The sequence below is a fragment of the Caretta caretta genome, chromosome 3, assembly GCF_965140235.1.
Source record: "Caretta caretta isolate rCarCar2 chromosome 3, rCarCar1.hap1, whole genome shotgun sequence".
Taxonomy (NCBI): domain Eukaryota; kingdom Metazoa; phylum Chordata; order Testudines; family Cheloniidae; genus Caretta; species Caretta caretta.
This window is the reverse complement of record NC_134208.1, coordinates 85,163,775-85,186,891: the sequence shown is the minus strand read 5'-3', so window position 1 is coordinate 85,186,891 and position 23,117 is coordinate 85,163,775. Positions and strand designations below refer to the sequence as shown.

At 40.7% G+C, this 23,117-nt stretch overlaps 1 protein-coding gene across 13 annotated transcripts in view; it reads left to right on the top strand.

Annotated features, from left to right (window-relative positions):
- Positions 1-23,117, top strand: part of WASF1 (WASP family member 1) — a 201,203-nt gene that overhangs the window by 127,858 nt on the left and 50,228 nt on the right. For 3 of the 13 annotated variants that reach the window (XM_048844802.2, XM_048844797.2, XM_048844804.2), the window contains one exon: positions 9,807-9,965. The exons of 1 other annotated variant lie outside the window; for it this stretch is intronic. In XM_048844802.2, coding sequence (XP_048700759.1) covers positions 9,833-9,965 — 133 coding nt within the window. In that variant the 5' untranslated portion in view covers positions 9,807-9,832. Of the gene's footprint in view, positions 1-2,552; positions 2,695-2,874; positions 3,025-3,863; positions 3,961-7,561; positions 7,650-9,806; positions 9,966-23,117 lie in introns of those variants that run through there. 9 more of the 13 variants (XM_048844799.2, XM_048844796.2, XM_048844800.2 and 6 more) reach the window with 9 other exon arrangements.

Sequence of the window (23,117 nt, the reverse complement as noted above, 5' to 3'; positions counted from 1 at the left end):
GGGACTTCTGCATCCAGTATGCAATCCACCTGGAAGCATTGCACCTCTCCGGCATCCGGAACATGCTAGCCGATCACCTCAGCAGGTATTTCTTCTCTCACCACGAGTGGTCCCTTCACTTGGAGGTTTTCAGAATCCTTTTCCAGAAGTGGGGAGCTCCCCGAGTGGACCTGTTTGCCAACATACAGAACAGAAAGTGTCATCAGTTTTGTTCTCCCCAAGGCCTCGGCAGAGGCTCACTATCCAATGCCTTTCTCTTGTCTTGGTCCAGGGACCTGATGTATGCCTTCCCGCCAATTCCGCTCATCAGCAAAGTCCTCTCAGAAATCACGAGGGACAAGGCACGGGTCATTATGATTGCCCCAGCATGGCCTTGCCAGCATTGGTTCAGCATGCTGAAGGACCTGGCTGTTGCAGCCCTGTGGCCATTTCCCAGCTGCCCAGACCTACTCTTGCAGGATCACAGTTGACTCCTGCATCCAAACCGTGCCTCTCTCCATCTCACAGCTTGGATGCTGTGTGGCTGAATCCAGGGGAGCAAGCCTGCTCTAGTCAGATACGGCAGGTTCTCTTGGAGAGCAGAAAGCCCTCCACCAGAGCAACTTACCTGGTAAAGTGGAAGCATTTCTCCTGCTGGGCGTCAGAGCGGAATATCTCCCTTACCCAGTCGTCTCTCCAATCCATCCAGGATTATCTGCTTCACTTAAGGAACCAAAGTCTCGCCTTCTCTTCGATCAAGATGCATCTGATAGCCATATCAGCCTTCCATCCTCGCATCCAGGATAGATCGGTGTTCTCACATAAGATGTCAATCAGGTTCCTGAAAGGCCTTGAAAGACTCTTTCCACCGGTCTGGGACCCAGTTCCCCAATGGGACCTCAACCTAGTCCTCTCCAGGCTCACGGGTCAACCCTTTGAGCCTATGGCTTCTTGTTTCCTTTCCCACTTGTCGTGGAAGGTTGCATTCCTGGTAGCTATTACCTGGGCTAGACATGTCTCCAAAATTAAAGTCCTCACTTTGGAGCCCCCGGAACACGTTATTTTACAAGGACAAGGTCCAGCTGTGGCCCCATCTGGCATTCCTGCAAAACGTGGTTTTGCACTTCCATTTCAACCAGGATATCCTCCTCCCGGGCACATCCCTATCCAGGACATCTGCAAGGCCGCAACGTGGTCTTCGGTACACACATTCACAATGCATTACGCCATCACCCAGCAAGCCAGAGATGATGTTGGATTTGGCAGAGCTGTGTTACAATCGACACGTCCGTGAACTCCTATTCGCCTCCGATGGTACTGCTTGAGAGTCACCTACAATGAAATGGACATGAGCAAGCACTTGAAGAAGAAAAGATGGTAACCTTTCATAACTGCTGTTCTTCGAGATGTGTTGCTCATGTCCATTCTATGACTCACCCTCCTTCCCCTCTGTTGGAGTTCCAGCAAGAAGGAACTGCAGGAGAGGGAAGCCAGGGGCACCCCTTATACCGACGCATACGCGTGCCACTCCAGAGGGTGCCAGAGCTGGTCCCCTAAGGATACCACTGAGGGAAAAACTTCCGACACCAGTGCGTGTGGTGAGCGCATACACCTACAATGGAATGGACATGAGCAACGCATCTCGAAGAACAACAATTACAAAAGGTAAGTCTTTTCAGAGCTTTTAATAAATCTCTGCTTGAAAGTAAACAACCTTTTCTATCAATTTAGATAACTTTTTTTTTCAACAGAACACTGTTCAAACAGACACTTTAAATAACACTAAAATGTGAGTCACCATTATACAGAAAAAAGGCTTCAGTAGACAAGGCAGCATGTTATTTATGGATATTGGCAGGCTTGTGCAACAAGCCCGCCTTCTGAGGAATTTTGTTGTTTGCAAGGAAAGAAATCTATATAGAAAGGAGCTCAGCTAGTAATAATGAGCTGATCATTACTGCCTGTCTGACTCAATTTGTGACATATCTTAACTCTTCTTTAAAACTGGAAAAAAAGTTAGCAGTAATCATCAAATTAAAATCCTGTAAATATTTAGCAAATTCAAAGTGTCTGTTTTGGGACCTTAGTATAAAACTTACTTCGGAAAGCTAAAAGGCTGTTATGTAGAACTATGATTTATTTTAATATTGCAAAGAATGATTGATCCCCTTTTTCAAATGTCTGGTTAAGCTATGTCTTTTGTGTTTAGCATAAGAAACTTAAAACTATCCAGCCACAAAAAGCTTTAAAAAAGTAATTTTATGACACTGTCCACTGTTTAGTCAAATGTGTCTGAAGCTATGGTTGTAATAATTAAAACAATTGTACGTCACTTGTGGATTAATATAGAGCAACTACATAATTAGCTCCTATGTTGTGTCAGGTTTCCTAGTCACAGACCTTTATACGCTGGACCTCAGTACTATTGTGGGTGTCTGACATTATTTATTATTTCATTAGCATCCAGTTTCCTTCTTGGATTCAACAGTAAGGTCAGTGCAATGAGCTGCATAGACTGTGTGTCTTATTTCCCCTCCCTCCTCTTCTCTCCACCCCCAGCGTAGCCACTCATTTCCCTCATTTCTGGCATGTCATAATTTAATATTTAGCAATTATGGTTTGGAACCAAAGGAATAATTATTTCTTAATCATTCTGCGTTTAGGGAGTTCGTTTCACGTTTCTGAGGAAAAAAGGGAAGTCTTTGGTCACTGGGGGTGAGTGCTTCTGTGTTTTCTTTGTAAAGATAGCTCTGTTGTTAAGGCAAGACACTGTGTGTTGAATTCTAATTCCTTTGTGCAAGAGCCAGCCCGTTTCAAAGCAATCCAATGACTGGAGGTGTTCGGTATGATTAATAGTGCTACAGTTCTGTGATTGACTAGGTTGACTGTGCTTTCTGTGTGTGTAGAATTCTAAAAGTTGATACACCGTTGATGAGTAACAGTGAAGTTTAATGTTGTAGCGGAGGTGGGAACTGAATATCTTCTCTATGCCAGCCAGGTTTTGTCTGGAATTACATTACATTTATTAGCTGCTGTGAAGTTCAGGTACTTTTTCTTTAAATATTTATTGTTACTGCAGCACCATGCTACCCATTTTAGAGCAGGTTTGTGTCTCTGTGATAATTTTTTTTAGAATCAAGTTGTAAAATTGGCATGTGCATTTGAAAGGTAGCTATCTTCAAGTGGTAGATGAATATCTATGGAATTTAACTGTTGCGTGTTTTAATTCATAGAATTTAATTCTTTGATAAGGTTATCATGTAATTTAATCAATGATTATATATTATGATAGATTTGATAAAACCTCAGAAGTTATGCTTTATTTCTGGCTTTAGAGATTTTGGATTTAAATTAACATTGGATTAGTTATCTATCTCTGTCAAGATTACAAAGAGCTTTTGTTGTGATCCATCATAGGGCTTTTGTGTGATATACTGTATGCAGAAGCTGTTAACAGAAAGAATAGATTAATGCTGTGAGGAAAAAATGTCATCAGATAAACAGTAGGTCTTAAAAAGCAATTTCAAATGGCATAGTAAGTTGTATATCGTTAATACATTTTTAGCCTTTTGAGGGTGAAGAACTTGTAATCAAAAATTAATTTATTAATTCTTGGCTGTGCTTAAATTAGAACCCAGGGTACTTCCAAAATGTTTTGAAATCAGATTATTTGAATGGGCTCTCTAGAAGAAAATGAACCCTGTGTAATCTGAAGAATTTTTATTCGTGTTACCAGAAAACTCTGCAACTGTCCTCTTTTGAAGTCTGTGTATGTATGTTATGTGTAGTAATTTTAAATCATATATCTAATACAAAGATATAGATATATAATACAGATAAAATTGTGCGTGTATTATCTTTTTAAAATTATGCTACATATTCAGAAGCTTCAGTAGAAGAATGAATACAAGGAGCCATCAGATTCTTCTTGGTTAAGACCATAACAGTAAAACTGGGCATATATGGGCAATATATCTCTAGGTATGTGACTTATATATTTGTGTTAATGCATGCTTGGCATATTATGAATTTAATTATTCTTTCATTCTTGCCACAGTAATATATAATTAGATCTTGTGCCCATTTTTGGAAGCCATCCCATTTGTTTGTAGTAAACTATTAAGGGGAAGGTCTTTTATGTGTTTCTACTATAGTTTAGTGTGATATCTTCAATATCTGAATAAAACGTGTTTTACCATTTTCTGCCTTTAATATTTTCATTTGGCCATGAAGTTTTATAATGCTATTGGCTTATCTAGTCTCTAACCTTTTCATCATCTTGTACACTTAATGTATTGTAGGCCAGCAAAGAAATTCCTTCAGCAAATATGAAATGGAGAGAAGTTCATATTAAAAATATCTAGAAGCATTATTATAACAAAATATGAAATATCAATTAAATAATGCAATGTAACGTTTGCTATTCTTTCATTCTATTTTGAGTATCCTGTTATTTGAATACATTTTAGTTACTTTGGTTTAAATTAAGAATTCTATTTGTTGTAACTTCGGTGTTTTTTACCTTTAGGAAAATATTTGTACGTACTATTTTACTGAAAAATAGCTAAATACATATTCTTAATTTCAAAATTTGCTTAAAATATTTAATTGAAAGCAAATGAATTTTAAAAATTGAAGTGTTACTCTCTATTGACCTCTGGTATTTAACACAACATGTAACTTAGCTTATTGAAAAAACAGTGAGGGGTGGTCATGTGTGATGCAGGGGGTGGGCGAGATGTCAAAGGGCCAGATACGCTACAGGCTTAGTGCCTTACTGTCTTCAATAGTTCTGCTACTGAAGGTAATAAGTGCTTCACCCTGTGAAAGGTCTTTCTAGGAATCGGTCTGTAAAATAGTTAATTTTCTTAGACAAAAATAAATTGCAGCTATTATCAAGCTAGACACCAAGTAAATCTATACATCTTTGTTAATTAAATATGGGTAAGTTTGTTGGAAGCTGATAGTTGGTTATTTTTGTTTCTGCGTTAAAAGAAGTATTAATCTTTAAAGTCACAAATAACAGTTTTACATTGTAGATAACATAAAAGTAGGTGCAGACGAGAATTTGAATAAGATGATATGATTAAAAACCAATTATTGCATAACAAATTGAAGCTCATTTATGCCGGTTTAAGATACAAAAATCCAGAAATGAAAAGAGAGAAAAACCTTTTTAATTATGGATTTTTTTTAAAAACTTAACCATATTTAGACTTGCAAGTCAGAAAATAGTCTAAGAGAACAGCAACAAATAGCATTCCCACTTAACAAAAGTGTGGATGTTGGCAAAGTGTGGATGCTATTTATCTCATCTGAAGCATTTGCAGGTGTTATTAACAAAAAATTGGAGAGCTTTGTGCTGAACACTCCATCTTAATAGCAAGGGTAAGAAGGACATTCAGCACATATCTCAGCATTTACTGTTTACAGAGGGCCAGTGCAAAGTCTTTCATCTTGCAGAATTCTTCACACTGTAGAAGCCCATCGTAGTCATGAGATGGGGTGTGAAGGTGAAGTCAATGCAAAGTTGATCTTCCACAAGTCCTGCCCATTAGGAGTTTGTGCTCAACATGTGTTCCTAATAGGTCTGCACAGAAGGGAGAAGTTTAACTTATACTTAAGGAGTAGCCTTCTCTTCCCACCTGTATAAGCACAAATCCAGTGGTCTGGAAATCCCCAAGTCCCCATAGGCGGCATAGCGGGGAAGCAGCTTCTGTTCAAGCTTATACACTTGCATGCACAGGAATTTAAAGTATAAATCTCCTAGTAACACTAGTTGAAGTAATATGCCGTTATAGGACATGAGCCCAGTACTGGTTTATTAGACACATCATTTTAACTTTTAAATGTAGTTAACACACTACTAAATTACACACGCACAATTTGAGTGACCTAGTATAATGCCGGTGTCTCCAAACTGTAAATATTATATAACTTCAGTGATAGGTTGGTACTAAGCATCATAATTAGGTGTTCACACACTAGCCTTCTCCTCTGAAATCTTGTTGCTACCACTGTGGAGCTGCTCTGGCAAGATATCAGAATTTGTCCCTAAATCTGAGGCTGTGATATCAACATTACATAATAAATCCATGGCTGCTAAGTTTCCTGTAAAATATAGTAGAATATTTTGAAAGTTAAGTTAATCACTAAAACTTGCAATTTTTGGTGAAACTTTATATTTCTTTTACTAAGCCATGGATGATAATCTTTTGGGTTTTTTTGTGGGGAGGGGAGTAGATTCCTAAAACTTCCACTGTTTTAATAGAAGAGACTTTAGGTTTCATATGCTAGCAACTTTCAGAATATCCCAAAATGCTGTATAAAGCAATGAGTTGGGTACTGGTAGTGTGTGACTGTGTAGGCAGACACAATGACTGTTATGTACTCTATTGCTATTTTTAAAAAAATCTATATTAAATCTGACTGTCACAAACTTTGAAGTGTAACATTCTGCTAGCAGTCAAAGAACGATTGAGTGAAAATTGGGGCTGTACAAAGCATTACTGGACTGCGTATTTTAAAACATAGGTAGGAAGAATCATGGCAATATTAAGGCACAAAAATATATTAAAGAAAATATAAGTCTGATTTAAATCCTTTAAAGCAAGAACATTCAGTGCTACATTTTCAGCACACTGTGTAGGGACATAGATACATGACGTCCCTTAACATTAAGGAAATATTGTCAAGGTTGATAGTCCCCAAATGGAACTTAATGAGAAGTAACTTTTTAAAAGTCCTCTTGATCTAGAAGATTCTACAAGCTTTCCAAGAATAAGACTGAAATGTAGATTAAATACCAGTTAGTTTTGTGGGCAGCAAGTCAGCAGCAAAGGTGGAGCATTTGGGTTTTTTCTCAGTTATATGTACATTTGCCATCCTTCTGATCTTCCTGTCTGACTGCCCCTGATAGGAAATGTGACCTATTATCCTGACAATTGGGGTTTATATTTGTCACAAGATTGCAGAATTTAACATTTTCCCACACTCCTTGCACTTCTGAAATAATTCTGTAGGCCAGTTCTGCAAGGGAAAACAATGCCTGTGCCTGTGCTCATGATAGGCAAGCCATTCGCCCAGTTTTAAGCCGGACGGTCCTGCTTTTTTTAAAGTTTGTCCTAGGTCTGGTACAAGACAAAACAAGATGTGGTTTTGTCCAGTTTCAGATGGTGAATGCCATTTTGAAGAGTGCACCACCCTGCCCCCGCCTGTGTGATATTGCATGCATGATGTGCGCAAGGTCACGCGGGGGGCAGGGCAGGGCGCTCTTCAAAATGGTGTCCCCCATCTGTGACTGAAAGTTAAGTTAATCACTAAAAGTTGCAATTTCTGGTAAAAGTTGTATTTCTTTTGCTAAACTCCCGGTGTTCTGGGAGTGGTTTGGGAGAGGGAGGGGAGATTCCTAAAAATTCCACACACACCCTATTTTCATAGAAGAGACTTTGGGTTTCATATGTTGGCAGCTTTCAGACCATCCCAAAGTGTTTTATAAAGCAATGAGTTGGGGGGCTCCCCAAAGTGTTCCCTCAGCATTAGGAGCAGAATGAAACTGACATAATCCTTGTCATTTTGACAGAGTTGCTCCTATTGGCGATGTTGTGCATGTGCAGGGCAGAAGTGCCACAGGCAGGTTCCTCTGGAGCTGCCAGAGGCATTTGAAAAAGGTAAGAATGAGGAAGAAAAGTTAGCTGCTGAAGGCTTTTAGAGGACAGAGGATGCATCTGTGCCTGCATGTAACATAGTGGATTAAGTAACTATCTCACTTTTCAAAGGTAGTTCATTCAAATCGCATTAAATTGGTACTTTTTAAAATGTGTTCACTTTTTTCACCAGTGCCATTATACCGTGGGGTAGGAATTAAACAAGGAAAAATCAGATCCAACGCATTTTCACTGCTTAAAAAAATTGGTGATATCTGTCAGAATTTAATAGCTATTGTAATGAAAGCATAGCACTTAAAGACTATCAACTCAATACATAACGGATCACATTGTGACTAGCCTTTATGCAATATGAAGGTGACAGAGGAGTTTTCAAGGAGCCTTCTTTCTCCAGGCATCACATATAAGGGTCAGTCACAATCCCAGTCTCTGTATTTGAGGAAACTCAGGGTAAACACTACTCCAAATGGGGTGGGGAGGAGGCAGAACCTGGTCCCATTCCCTTTGCACGCTGGCATTGGTGAGAGACCTGTCCACCAGGTCTTTATAAAGAACATGGGATAGATCAGTTCCACATAATCCTCCATATAGACCTGTACCACCCCCTGCCTCGCCCACAGCCTCAGAGATGTGAGGCTTTGTGTGGGCTGACATAGAAAAGAAAGCCCTTTGCCCCTTTAAGGATTGTACACACACCCTTCCCTTACTCATGGGCCTTCTACCTCCTCATGGGCTTGATGAAGGGAGGGGAGCCTGTTGACTTCAACATACCCAATGGGAGGGACTTATAAAGTCTTCCACCTGCCAGGAAGTAAAACACCCTTGGGGATCAGAGAAGGACTGGGTTTTGAGGCCTTGTTGTAGTTATGCCTAATCATCTTTTTGTGGCTTCAAAGGAATTTTTCCTTCTCTGCCAGATTGTCCTTGGCAGGACAGGTTTTCTTGCCTTTCTCTCAGTTGCCTCAGCAAGTGGGCAGGTTCGGCTGTAAAATTTCTTTTTTGTTGCAAGTGCAAGTGCCCAGTGCAGCTAATCATTCAGTAAGGGGTCTGATTCCCTCATAAACTGGAACTTTTTTTCTCCAAATTGTAGTGACTCCTTCTATATCAAGTTTTCATTCATTAAGGGGGGGGGGGCGGAATTTCCCCAAATTTTCAAGAAATTCCCAAACAAAAATAGAATTACAGTTGTAAATAGTTTTAATTTAAAACAGCGTTATGAGACTGTTGTAGACATAATGCAAAACGCATGTAAAAATTACAAAGTTCTGATTTAGGGTTTAAAATACAATGCTTAATTTTTTTTAACTTAACTTCAAATTTCCCAACGGAGTCAGCAATTCAGAAGTTTGCTTCTCATACCTGCCTTCCAGACTGAATGATATGAGCGCTGTGTCTGTCTCAATAGGAAGGGAGTTTGATTTGAGAAAACAATGAGGAGTCCTTGTGGCACCTTAAAGACTAACAAATTTATTTGGGCATAAGCTTTCAAGGGCTAAAATCCACTTAATCAGATGCATGGAGTAAAAAATACAGTAAGCAGTATAAATAGTACAGCACATGAAAAGATCGGAGTTGCCTTACCAAGTGGGGGGTCAGTGCTAATGAGGCCAATTCACTCCACTGTGATTTTTGCTGATACAGGCTAACACAGCCACTGCTCTGATTTGAAAAGGGGAGTATGACTTCCTCCCATAAATCAAGAGGATTTTCCCATTGGATTTTGCCTGGGACCGCGTAAGGAACTAGTGTGTCGAGAAAGATACAATTACAGTACGAAAGAGGGTTTTCCATCTTTTTCAGAAAAACATGAATAGTAACAAAATGTTCATAGGTTTCAGAGTAGCAGCCGTGTTAGTCTGTATTCGCAAAAAGTAAAGGTCTCTAAGTCTAGTCTCTAAGGTGCCACAAGTACTCCTTTTCTTTTTGAAAATGTTCATAGTATCATTGACACAGTAGTCAGATAAAAGTTCACAAGTTTGAAAATCAGGCTCAAATATACAGGTTCATGTAACTAACCTTTCAGGCCAAAGAAATCCCTTCTTCACCTAAATGTGAAGGTATTTTAATCTTGCCAGTGTTAATGACTTGATTGGATGTAATGATCTGAACCAAAATAATTAAGAAAAACTATAATAATGCTTCTGTTTAATTTCTTCACAGGTGTGCTAGCCCTCTGATATCTCAAAATGCCATTAGTGAAAAGAAACATAGACCCCAGGCACCTGTGTCACACAGCACTGCCCAGAGGCATCAAGAATGAACTGGAATGTGTCACCAATATTTCCTTGGCAAATATAATTAGACAACTGAGTAGTCTAAGTAAGTACATTGTGCTATTAACTTTACAATTCATTTTAAACTAAAATGTCATTTGCTTACAGTTTTTATAGATGAAACAGAACCACATTTTCAAATTTAAAATGAAACAAAAAAGCCTTATTTCTTGATCAACCTTGTATTACACAAACTGCTCTGAACCTTTTGTTTTCTTTTGTTATCTTGTAAATTAATTTAGTGCTCCTGAAAGGTGCTGACTGACAGTTGTAGAGACGTAAGCCTCCACAAAACAGGTAGATAACAGGCAAGAACACTTTTGGCTTTTCCAAATTTACAACATCAATGTCTCTGCCTTAACATTACTGATTGAATGAACAGTAAAGTTAGCATCAGACGTGAACAGCACAGTTAGCATGCTTGAAGATATAGCAGCCGTGTGTGGAGGAGCTGTTTCTTCTGCCTCTATCATCCCAACCACCTTTCATCATTGCCTCCCACTTATTGATTTCCACTTTATACTTGTTTTCCCCCTCCTACTGGGAATTCTGTCCCTTCAAGGGGCAAAAATTTCTGGAAACTTGATATCAAGAATAAGGAAGGCATAGGAGTTATCATGGACCCTCATAACTGATCCTATTGTAGTCAGTGATTATTTTATCATTGACTTCAGTGAGAGCAAGATTAGGCTAAAAAAGGATCTTTCCCAGTAACAACCCTCAAAGGTGTTCAGCTACAGTTAGTCAAAGATAACAGTAAGACATGGCCTTCTAGCCATATAAGTCAGTATTGGTTAACCAAATGCAATTTTTGAGTAAGTAATAGGACATAATTGGATTTATGTTAAAGTGTAACTATGATATGGCCTTAATGTATGGTTTGTTAGGCTTGAAGCTCACAGTAAGTGCCATCAGTCACCTAATTATAACAGTATTACACAACATACACTCTGGATTATGTTGTGATTGTTAAGAAAGAAGTTCAGGAGAGCTGGCAGATTCTCAAAGAGATAATATTAAAGGCACAACCGCAAACTAATCTTATGTGAAGGAAAGATAGAAAGAAAACTAAGAAGCTACTATGACTCCATTAGAAGCTCTTTAATAACCTGAAAGTCAAAAAGGAATCCTACCAAAAGTGGAAACATGAACAAATTGCTACAATTGAGTACAATAGAATAATACAAGCATGTAGGGACAAAATGAGAAAAGCTAAGACACAAGATGAGTTACACCTAGCAAAGGACATAATGTAGCCCACACACCTGGGTGTGGTGTTCTGTCCCTTCTAGTGGCACTGAGACCACTTAGACAGAGAGTTAAATGAGTCTGCTCAACAGCCTTGGCTAACAGACAGTTGGCTTTTGGCTTATGCTGTAGAGGCTCATGCACTAAGCTCCAGAGGTCCCCGGTTCGATCCCGCCTGCCAACGACCAGGGTCTGTCGGCGTTACAATAACAGGCAATAAGAAGAAGGTCTATAAATACATTAAGAGAAAGACAAAGGGAAGTGTTGGTCCACTACTTAGCGGGAAAGGAGAGCTAATAATGGATGATATCAAGAAGGCTGAGGTGTTCAATGCCTAGTTTGGTTCAGAATTCACTTAAGGGTACTTAAGGAACTAGCCAAAGCAATCTAGGAACTGTTAGTGATTATCTTCGAGAACTCTCAGAGGATGGGCGGGGTCCCAGAGAAGTGGAGATGGGCAAACATAGTACCTATCTTTAAAAAGGCAACAAAGAGGACCCGGGGAATGATAGACCAGTCAGCCTACCTTCAATACGTGGAAAGATACTGGAACAAATCATTAAACAATCCATTTGTGAGCATTTAGAGGATAATAGGGTAATAAGTAATAGCTAACGTGGATTTGTCAAGAACAAATCCTGCTAAACCAGCCTAATTTTCTTCTTTTACGAGGTTACTGGCCTAGCGGCTGGGGGAAAGCAGTAGCTGTATCTCCTTTTTAATAAGGCTTTTGACACAGTCCCACATGATATGCTCATAAGCAAACTAGGGAAATGTGATCTAGATGAAATTATTCTAAAGTGGGTGCACAACTGCTTGAAAAACCATACTCAGAGTAGTTATCAATGATCTGCTGTCAAACTGAGAGAATTCATCTAGTGGGACCCCACCGGGGTCCATCTTGGGTCAAGAGCAGTTCAATATTTTCATTAGTGACTTGTATAATGGAGTAGAGAGTACGCTTATAAAAATTACAGGTGACACCATGCTGGAAGAGGTTGCAAGCACTTTGGAGGACAGTATTAGAATTCCGCAAAATGACTTGACAAATTGGAGAATTGGTCTGAAACCTGCAAAATAAAATTCAAGAACGAGAAGAGCAAAGTACTGCACCTAGGAAGAAAAAATCAAAAACACAACTACAAAGTGGGGAATAACTGGCTAGGCAGTAGCACTGATGAAAAGGATCTTGGGGTTATAGTGGGTCACAAATTGAATATGAGCCAACAGTGTGATGCAGTTATGAAAAAGGCTAATGTCTTTCTGGGGTGTATTAACAGGAGTGTCATATGTAAGACATGGGAGGTGATTGTCCCACTCTGCTTGGTGCTGGTGAGGCCTCAGCTGGAGTACTGTGTCCACACTTTAAGACAAATATGGATAAATTGGAGAGAATCTAGAGGAGAGCAACAAAAATGATAAATGGTTTAGAAAACCCGATCATGAGGAGACGTTAGAAAAATGGGCACATTTAGTCTTGAAAAAAGATGACTGAGGGGGAGACCTGATAACAATCTTCATATATATTAAGGGCTGTTATAAGGAGAGTGGTGATCGATTGTTCTCTATGTCCGCAGAAGATCGGACAAGAATTAATTGGCTTAATCTGTAGCACAGGAGATTTAGGTAAAGTATTAAGGAAATCTTTCCAGATATACTGACACTTAAGTTTTGTAATAAGCTACCAAAGGAGGTTATGGAATTACCATCAGATTAGACAAACACATGTCAGGGGTTCATGGCTCAGTGCCATGGGATGGAATACATTATCTGTTGAGGTCACTTCCATCCCTACATTTCTATGATTAAGGAAAAATATTGTTGTTTTGTAAAGTATGTGTAATTTCTAAAATGTAATTATAATATAACTACTTTGAATTACTACTTTGTAGTATAATTAAAGGCAGAGGAATAAATAGCATTAAAGATAATAAGCAATGAAGATTTTTTTTGCACTCTCAAATATTTTTTCTATATTTATTTTAAATGAATGAATACTTCACAAGGTTTAGAACCCTACAGGAGTCTTTCTGAAAAGGCTGTTTTTTTCCCTGGAGCTATAGCAAAGTTAAAGGGCTGTCAAGTGAACCAATATGACGCTAGTTTGAACTGCCAGTATTGTAAGTGCTTTTTAACCACTAGGACACTAACATTTTCCAGACTGCCAGCCCAATGAATGCTAAAGAAGGCATATATATATATATATATATATATATATATATATATATATATTCATATTCTCAAAAGGATAAAGGGCTTTCAGCTCCATCACGATCATTGAACCTGAGGTACATTTTAATTTCATTGAAATATTAAATGCTTTTGAAAGTGTATCTGTTTTTTCCACTTTTCTAATTTGGCCTTTGGTTGCACAGTAATATGACAGACAGTAATGGGGCTGATGATTTCTATTCAGTCTTGTTGTGGCTTTTAAAAAGTAAAATGTTTGCTATCTGTACTCCTTTTTCTCCCTTTTTGAGGAGGATTCCAGACAACCAGTCTGATTCTACCAGGAAGCAAGGAGGCAAAGACTAGGGAAAAGCCAAGGATATATAAAGCAAACTCCACTTCCCTTACCTTAGACCTTTCAGTGTGCTTTGCTTTCTCTCCTAGCAGTATAGAGCCTCAGCTCTTAAATGCAGCTCTTTTACCTCTAGCACAGTGGTCACCAACCCGTAGATCGCGATCAACTGATCGATCCTGGGGACTCTCCCAGTCGATCATGATCTCTGGCCGAGGTGGCACAGTGGGGCTGCCTACCACTAAGGCAGGCTCCCTGCCTGCCGCGACCCCATGCCACTCCTGGAAGCGGCCAGCATGCCTCTGTGGCCCCTGGGGGCAGGGGCAGGGGTGTCCACACTCTGCTCCTGCCTGCAAGCACTGCCCCCGCAGCTCCCATTGGCCAGGAATGGGGAACTGTGGCCAATGGGAGCTTTGGGGATGGTGCCTACAGAGAGGGGCAGCTCAAAGAGCCACGTGCCCCCGCTCCCCCTGGGGTCCACAGGGGGGTGTTGGGCCCCTCTGGGAGTGGCATGGGGCCGCGGCAGGCAGGGAGCCTGTCTTAGCCTCGCTGTGTCACTGACAGAGGTAAGTGCCTCCCAGTGGGAGGCTGCCCATCCCAGAGCCAGCACCCCATTCCCCTTCCTGAATCCCAAGCCCCTACCCCAGCCTTGACCCCCCTCACAGAGCCAGCAGCACCCCATAACCCCTCCTGCACCCCAAACCCCTGCCCCAGCTCTGATCACCCTCTTAGAGCCAGCACCCCATACCTCCTCCTGCATCCCAGCCTCAGCCCTGGTCTCCACTCCAAAGCCAGCACCTCACACCCCCTCCTGCACCCCAACCCCCTGCCCCAGGCTCAGCCCAGATCCCTCTTCCACACTGCGAACCCCTCATCCCAGAGCCCACACCCCCTGCCAACCCCCTACCCCAGCCCAGTGAAAGTGAATGAGGGTGGGGGAGAGCAAGGGACAGAGAGAGGGGGGATGGAGTGGGCGGGGCTTTGGGGATGGGGCGTTGCCTCAGGGAAGGAGCAAGGTAGATCCTGGGTTGCCCTTACATTCAAAAAGAGAACTTGGGCATAAAAATGTTGGAGACCATTGCTCTAGCTCTTCCTCAAGGAGATTAGAAGAGAAGAGCAAGGACAACTTCAAGAAAAAGAAGAGGAAGAAGAGAGATAAGAACAGGAAGGACCCAACTAAGAAGGCCAAACAGAGTACTGTCTGGTGATCTTAGACTGTGCATGTTCCCAGTGCCAAAAAGAAGGTTGAAGAGCATCCACCAGACATTCCTATCCTGATTATGCAGGCCCATGTGGCAGGTAGACTATCAGAGAGAACCCTTCAGGTGATCCTGCAAGCTGCTATTCTTCAGAAGGAACATGGCTTTGCTTTTCAGACTCCTTATTCTCTCTTCCTGCATGGATTTGATTCCAGCCTACTGGTCTGTGGTGGGTTGAATTCAAGTGTTGTTTTTGAGTTCAGTGCTGCTTCTACTTCAGATTCCATTCAGTCATTACAGCCTAACACTGGTGGCCCCTTCAGCTGCTTCTGCTCTCTCTTGTTTCCCAGTGCCAATTGTAATACTCCTGTTTGGAGCCCTTTTTCTTCCCTCTCTTCATCCCCTCCTTGGTAGTTGGATGCAGGTCTTTGTTGTCCCACAACACAATGGCTCAACCCCTATATAGGGTTTCCCTTTTTGCTGTCTGTTGGATAGTTGATGTGTGGACTGCCAGCCTATGTATCCTTTTTTTTTCCTAGTGAAAACCTCCCAGGGCAACTGCCTTCTCCTCAGGATGAAAAATAGGACCCCCCCCTTAAGAAATCCAAAGAAAAGCATAACATGGACCCTTCATGTGCCAAGGACCCAGTGAACTGGGGCAATGGTTGTCTCCCACATTTCCTGTCTTCTAAAATTCCTCTATCTTGACCCTAACTGGCAGGTCTGTACTGAAGATGGCTCTTAGTAGCATTAAGTGCTGATGCTAGCCTGCAGCACAACATGCATACTGTGAGATCCTGTCTGCTTTCAGTTGTGTCTCAGCAACCATGAATACAATGCTCCGGTCTAGTCTTTCCTTGGGGATTAAAACATGAGTGTATGATGCAGTTCAGCAATCATTTCGCAAAGCCAGACGTGTTAGCTGCCTCTAGCTCCTCAGATGCTCCTACTCTGTTTCTCCCTTCCCTGCAGTTGACTTTGTGTCTTCTCTCACCAGCTGTGGATGTAGGAGCCAGGATTCCAGGACTTTCTGGTGAATAGAAATTTCTGTTTGTTTCTCAGTCACTGGATGCCCACTCCCCTAATCAGTGGTGGGCTGTCCCTCTGATTTTCTGCTCTGACCCAGGTTCACTCTGTCTGTTGGCTCAATTAGAGCTTCTCGTTGTCTCTTGGTCACTGGTAGGGGGTTCATCTTCTTTCCTTTGACCTTTAGTGGCAGCCAGCAGCTCAGATTTTCTGCCTTGGACAGGAGTTCAGGTCTCTGTTGGTTAATTAAGAGCTTTTGTATTCCTTTCAGGCCACTGGATGAGGTTAATCACTCCCCGTCTCCATTTTCACTGGCAGGTTTCCCACAAATTTTCTTTTGTGCCTTTCTTTTCTACACTCCCTACTCTTTGTGCAGAAGGCTCTCTGGAGTGCTCTTATAGTTGATCTTCCACAGCACTCCCCATTTAGCTACCAAGACTGTAAGTCTCCGTAATTGTGCCATCATGAAGATTTCTCAAGATTCTTTAACACCCACTCTGGTACCTTTTCAAAGTCTTTCCAACTCCCTTGGTGTATTAGTTTGCCTGCAGATCCTATGCCAAGGTTCCTTGATTATGATTTTGGACCATAGATCCCTTGGTTTGGGTGCCTTCAGCTGACACTGGGGGAAGGAATTTGGTTATATATTGCCCCTGCTGCCTTTGATTCCATGGATACTATGCAAATTCCAAGTGGACAGGGCAGTTTCCATCCTTTTTACTCTCAGATGGGCTCAGATGCCCTGACCTTCAAGCTCCTTGACCCTCCTATGGAACATACATGGGCCTCTCAGGCTGTCCTGATATACTTCTCCAGAGGCCAGTTCTCTTCCTCAGTCCAATCCCACTAAGCCCCCTGGTCTGGAAGATGAACAAAGCAGTTACAGAAGAAGGCTTCTCCCCCGAGGCTATAAATGCATTGTCTAAGTAGTTACAGTCCCTCAACCAAGAAGCTTAATGAAGATTATGTATGACCTTTTCTGTTGGGGGTGCATTAAGAGGTATCACATTCACCAGTTGTTCACTACAACAAATCTTTGAGATAAATTTAGCCATATTCACTTCCTGCCTTTGAATTCAGGTTTTATCCATAACTGCATTCTGAAGTTTGATGGCTCCAAGTTTTTCAAGTCCTTAAAGAGACCAGTTTTCAGAACATCATCCTTCAGTAGTACTTGCCTTCTATTATTCAGTCTGTGAGTACATGCATGAAAACTCTCCCTGCATCTGTTGATGGTGAAAGTTGCTCTTTTAGTCATTATAACCTCAGTTCAGTATGTTGAAGGCGTAAACTCTCTAGTTATTGAAACCCTGTTTTTACCTGCTTTGTGCAGGGGGTTGGACTAGATGACCTTCTGGGGTCCCTTCCAACCCTGATATTCTATGATTCTACTATGTTTCCCTAGCAAATTGGTTTTACAGTTGCCTTTGGAGTTCCTTCCTATATGGCTTATTCTTGGGGGACTTCTGCACCAAAAAAATTTAAAAATTCTGTACCAAAAAATTAAAACTTCAGCACACAATATTTTAAAATTCTGCTTATTTTATTTGTCAAAATAACACAATATAATCACACCAGTTTCAATTATTTTGGTAATTTATTTTAAAATATCTGTCAGCAAGTATGTCTGTAACAGTACAGACAAAAAAAATTCACGTAATATTTTTTTTAAATAGATTCCTTACTAGGCATATTAATACAGAACTTTGAGTAATTCATTTAAGCAACAATACAGAAAAATATTTTCTGCACCCCTCAGAAGCAGTGCAAAGGCCTGGGGGAGTTGGGGTAACAGAAGAGCTGAGGGAGAGGGAAGGAGCCTGAGCATGAACTTGGAGGGTTTTTGGATGTGGGTGGGAGACATACGGAACAGATTTTGGGGCAGGGAGAGAGGAGGGATTGTTAGGGAGTTGGGAAGCCTCCCCCATGCAGACCCTGGCTGACCCCAAGCCTCTCCTATTCAGTCAGGTACATCTGCCCCATCCCCATGTGTCCCTGCACCCCCCTGTCCCCATGTGGCCTTGCAGCACCCTTCCCATTCAACCCCTGGCTCAGTGCTGTCACCCCACTAGCTCCTGAGCCCGTGCCCCAGTCTGTTCCCCCAACTAGCCCTTCTGAACCCTAGTCTGTGTCCCCCTCACCTCCCCCCAGCAGCCCTGTGTGCCCCACTCTGTCTGTCCTAACGTGGCTCCGGCAGACATGGTGCTCTGATGAACGCAGCCGGCTGCTGGCTGTTCTGGTGCCACAGCAGCTCCTGGTGGGTGAAGGACAGAACTGCAGCACTTCTCTGGTAGAATGTATTTTCTGTGGGGAAAAAAATTCTGCACTGAGTATGAATTCTGCATGTGCGCAGTGGCACAGAATTTCCCCAGGAGTAAGTGCTTTATACTTCCATGTAAAGGAGCCCATGGTCCTGTTGACTGACTACCCATATTTTTCTTCCACTCTTGAGGGCAGACTACATGTTCTGGATGCTGAGAGAGACATTGCAGAGACAAGAAACTCTATTATGAAATTCAAGATTTCAGTACTTTAAATGAAACTGATGTGTATTGTGGTTTTGGTTAGATAATTTATATATAGTTTTGTTCTGAGTTCATATAGATATTACAAAGGAAGCAAAGAGACATATAGCTAAATAAAGATAAGATACAAGATGTGTATGATGACATTATAACACGAGAGCAAATCTGTTGTCCTGTTGGTTTTAATAAAGCATTTTTATTGAAAAAATTGGAAATAAGAAGAGAGAAAAACAGCACCAATTGAGAAATTAGGATGATATGTATGTAATTCTCTGCTTGGGGCTATTCTCAAAATAAACTGAAACAGGGCTAGAGCCCTGTTTGCTCTAGCAAATCAGTCACTGCAGTGATGTTAGTAATGCTAATGGCAAGCAGCAAACAAAACAAAAAGCCCAGGATAAATTTGTGCAGCATATTATCACAAGTTTTCAGTACACAAAATCCTGCCATGAACCAGACCACATGTCAGTTTATGTCTCTAGCAGGCGGTTCTCCTGTCACATAAAAATCCAGAAATTATTATAATGATATTTCCAAAAATAATTTGGCTGATGTCCCAGCAGTTGTAGGAGCAATGGGTAGCAAACTATAGATCTTTCTTTATCTTTCTCACATATTGTCATCGGAAAGGTAATGTCCATGATACATGTTGTGGTATAACAGCAAGCCACTGAACAGCTAGTGGAGGCTTTTTGGTGATCCACTTCTGCTTTTTGTGTATGTACATAGAGAACACAATTGCCCACTGAATCTCTGTGGACAAATGTGCGATAACACCTATTTTGTGCCTTTTTCATATCTTCTATTTAAAAGAAGACTGTGTAACCCATTTAGTTCTCAAAATATTTTCCTTAAAGAAAGGTAAATGCCATCCTGCATCTGTGTAAAATAAAATTAGAAAAAACAATTATTATTTTACTTTGGATCCTTAGCAGCTTATGCAATGTGCAGCTAAGATGGTTACATTAGCCTGACAGGCTTCATTGGCTAGTGAGCCTTAAGTAAATGACTGGGAACCAGGAACTCTTGAGTTCAAATCCCAGCTCTTCCATTAACTCACTCCGGAGCTGTAGGAAAGCTAGTCTTGTGGCATCTGTTTCCTCATCTGTAAATACTACTTTTCTATCTCACAGTGTATTGTGGGGCTCCATTTGTTAATGTTTTTCATAAAATTACTATATGTTAGTAGTCTGAATATACTTGTGCATGGGCACATTTTCATTGCATGACCATAAGGGAGGCTTTGACTATGTTATCCAGTTTGGGTTCCATAAGACTAGAGGTGGCTCCACCAGTGGAATGTGCTAGTGTAGTTCCCCTTCAAAGAGTACCTCCTGCTGATGTGGTGTTATGTACTGAAAGATCCTGCTGCTGGTGCTGCCTCCTTCTGCTTCGTCATGGCTTTTTCATGAAGTCTTTCTCTGTTGATCTTCATAGACTGTGCACCTATTTCTTTTTACCTTTATATCGTGTGTGTTTGAATACAACTGTAAGCTGGGGTAAGCTCCTGGAGGCAGGACCTTGTTTAAGTATTCTCATAAAACATTGTAGGAAGGCCGGGTTTAAATATTAATAGTAGTCCCAGTGATATTGCTTACTGGATTTTTGAAAGTATTTTGGCTTTCCATTTTGGGGAATTATGAGGATATGAACTGACCCAGAAGACAGACCAGCTTAGGAGGTACTCCCCTGAGACCTTGTGTACAGTGCTGTTCAAGTCAAAGATCTTTACGTTTTCTCTTAATTATGATGTTGAGCAGACAACCGTATAGTTAGCATATTATGATCTATGCAGTTTACTCTGGTCCTTGTGTCTCAGTACAAGTACTGTATCCTACAGTTGCACAGGTGATCCGTGGAAGAATGATATTTTGTAGAAATCTGCTTGGGAACTGTAGGGTGAGTTTCCACTTGATTGTAGGCCTCAAGTCAGTGAGGTATTGGGGAAATAGGTTTAGTTTGCATTGAGATGGACCATGGTTCTTTGCATATAATTTGAATGAATTAGCTGATCAATTAAAGAGATGCCTTGGTTTTGACATCTTTGAGTCTAAGCATCAACCTTCTGTGTTTTTTTCCTCCGCTACGGAAGTCTGTAAAACAGATCTTATTTATGAGCCCATTGGGCTATTTGGGGCCTTTATGCTCTGAAAACTTGGTTTTGATGATACTAGTCCCTTGGGCCCTCATTTAACATCTTTAGTGTTTAGCAAGTGTTTTAACTTTTAAATAAACTTTTTTAGCTGGCCTTTTCTTCTGTCAGATTGAGTTGGAGAACTAATAAGTTTTAGTGTGTTTGTCTTTTGTTTGGGTAAAAATTATCCTTATTTACATTTTTTTAGGGACGTTGATTTCGTTAATCTAGAATTAGTTCCTAGATACAAGAGGCTTACCTGAATTGGCTCTCACACTTTAAGAACTTGTCTTTAGATTTTGGGGTGCTTGTTTTATTTTATCATTTGGAACCACACAATTTCTTTGGGTTGTTTTCTTGTGATTCAACCTAGTTCACGGATTACAGAAATGGTTTCCTCATGGGTATATACAATAATGTATAGGATGAGAGGAAAAGCATTATAAGTTGAAGTTATTTACCAGTGTTCTATTTGCCATAGTTGTCATCTTCCCCCATAAAAATTCCCAGTCCCCTGTGTGGTTCATTTGGGTAGCTGGTTTTAATTGATTAGCTTGGAAAATTTCTTGGCATCAGGAAGAAATGGAAGTGGGAGGGCAAAAATATCTATATGTCTACTCTGAGTGACAATCCTTTCTCCCTGGTTTATGGAGATGTATCACTCTGTGTGTGTATGTATAATGGGGGAAGATGTAACTGCAACATACAGAATTGCCATTAAGTAATGTTTCTTTTTCTGCCTATTTCTTGCACTCTCTCGCTCGCTCTTTTTCTTGTCTTCTGTAACTTGGTAAAAGAATCTATCATTTGGCAGCTCTTCTTACTACCTTAGCAACAGTAGTTCTCCGGACACCAGCAGCTGTTGTTTCAGCTTCCTAAGCACTCTTCTCTGTATTTCTTGCTTTCTGATTGCAACTATACAAGAAAATTGCATATCCACTTTCCAGCAATGGTGCAGCTGCACTGACATTACCAGTGGTGCAAGGTTACCGGAAACCAGGCTCAGGCATTTTCAGCATGCATGACACACAGCTGCTATTACTTGTGTAGCTGCACCATTGTTAGAAAGTGTGTATCCAATTTTCCTATGTAGATGCAACCTCTGTGTTTCTTTCACAACTGCCAGTCAGGCTTACCTTTCTTTTAACTGAGCTGTCCTTTGTATACAGTGACCATATGCCACATGAGAAATCCAGCTCTCTACTTCCATTCTTCTCTCATCTCCCCATCTGATGGAGAGATCCCTTTGCCACTTCAATAGGAATTTAAAAAGTCCAAAAGGTAGCACTTTAGGTAAGTTCTGCCCCAAGATCGGTTAGACAGGTGATCCACTATGGTAGCTAAAGTAACACCATCGGGTCAAAACTCAAATTTGTAATGTTTTTAACATTACATTTTTACTGTTAACACCTCAAATACCTGAAAATGAACTCTGCTTTAAAATCAAGTTTATCTATTAATTTTTAAACTTTTCATATGCTGACTAATGCTAATATTTATGGAAAGAGCTGTTTAAACATCCTGGCACTTGTTGAACATGTGTTGTAGCAAAATTACATCATTGTATACACTGCTCTACACTGAGTGCCTAGATGTGCTGTGTTTTCAGAGAAGTGAATATAAGTGTTTAGGTGTATTACAGTATTTTTTTGTGCTGAATGCTGTAATTAAAAAGGCAAAAAGTTTCCATTGTAACTTCCTGTTTTCATACATTCATAGCTTTGAAATATTAACTTCTGAGGTAGAAGCCTTCAGTGTTTCTGCCCACTGGTGAGTTTTTGTTGGAAATTTGAGCAAAATCCTTTAAGGTGAAAAAATTCTTTTTGCATTTAAGAAGTTTGTTTTCACTATGATCAGTAAAGGTTTATTGTACCATATTGATTCTGAGCTATATTATTAAGGTTTTTAAGTGGTCTCTACTTAGCCCCTGGTTATATGCCCACAGTTAACGGGAACATTTCAGCACCTATCTGTTTTGATTACAGAGCGTGACATCTAAATTTTGTTACTTTTGCATGCAGTTAATTGTAACGGCAAAATTGTGGATTCAAAATTGGAGTCTGGTCCATAATGTCTAACACACTTCGTTCAGTCTTCAAGGTTAATGGTGACCAGATACTCAGCTAAGATTAACAACAAGGGAGAAGGAACGCAAGCTAAAATAGGGAAAGAATAGGTTAAAGAATGTTCAGGTATGTTTGATGTATTCAAGTTGGCAAGGCCTGATGAAGTTCATCCTAAATTACTTAAGGGTGCTAGCTGATGCAATCCTGGAACCATTAGCAATTATTTCAGGAACTCATGGAGTACTGGTGAGGACCGAGAGGACTAGAGAAGGGCAAACATAGTACCTGTCTTTAAAAAGGGGAGCAACGAGGACCTGGGGAATTATAGAACAATCAGCCTAACTTGGATACCTGGAAAAATACTGGAACAAATTATTAAGCATTTGTAAGCACCTAGAGGATAATAGGGTGATAAGTAATAGCAGCATGGATTTGTCAAGAACAAATCATGCCAAACCAGCCTAGTTTCCTTCTTTGAC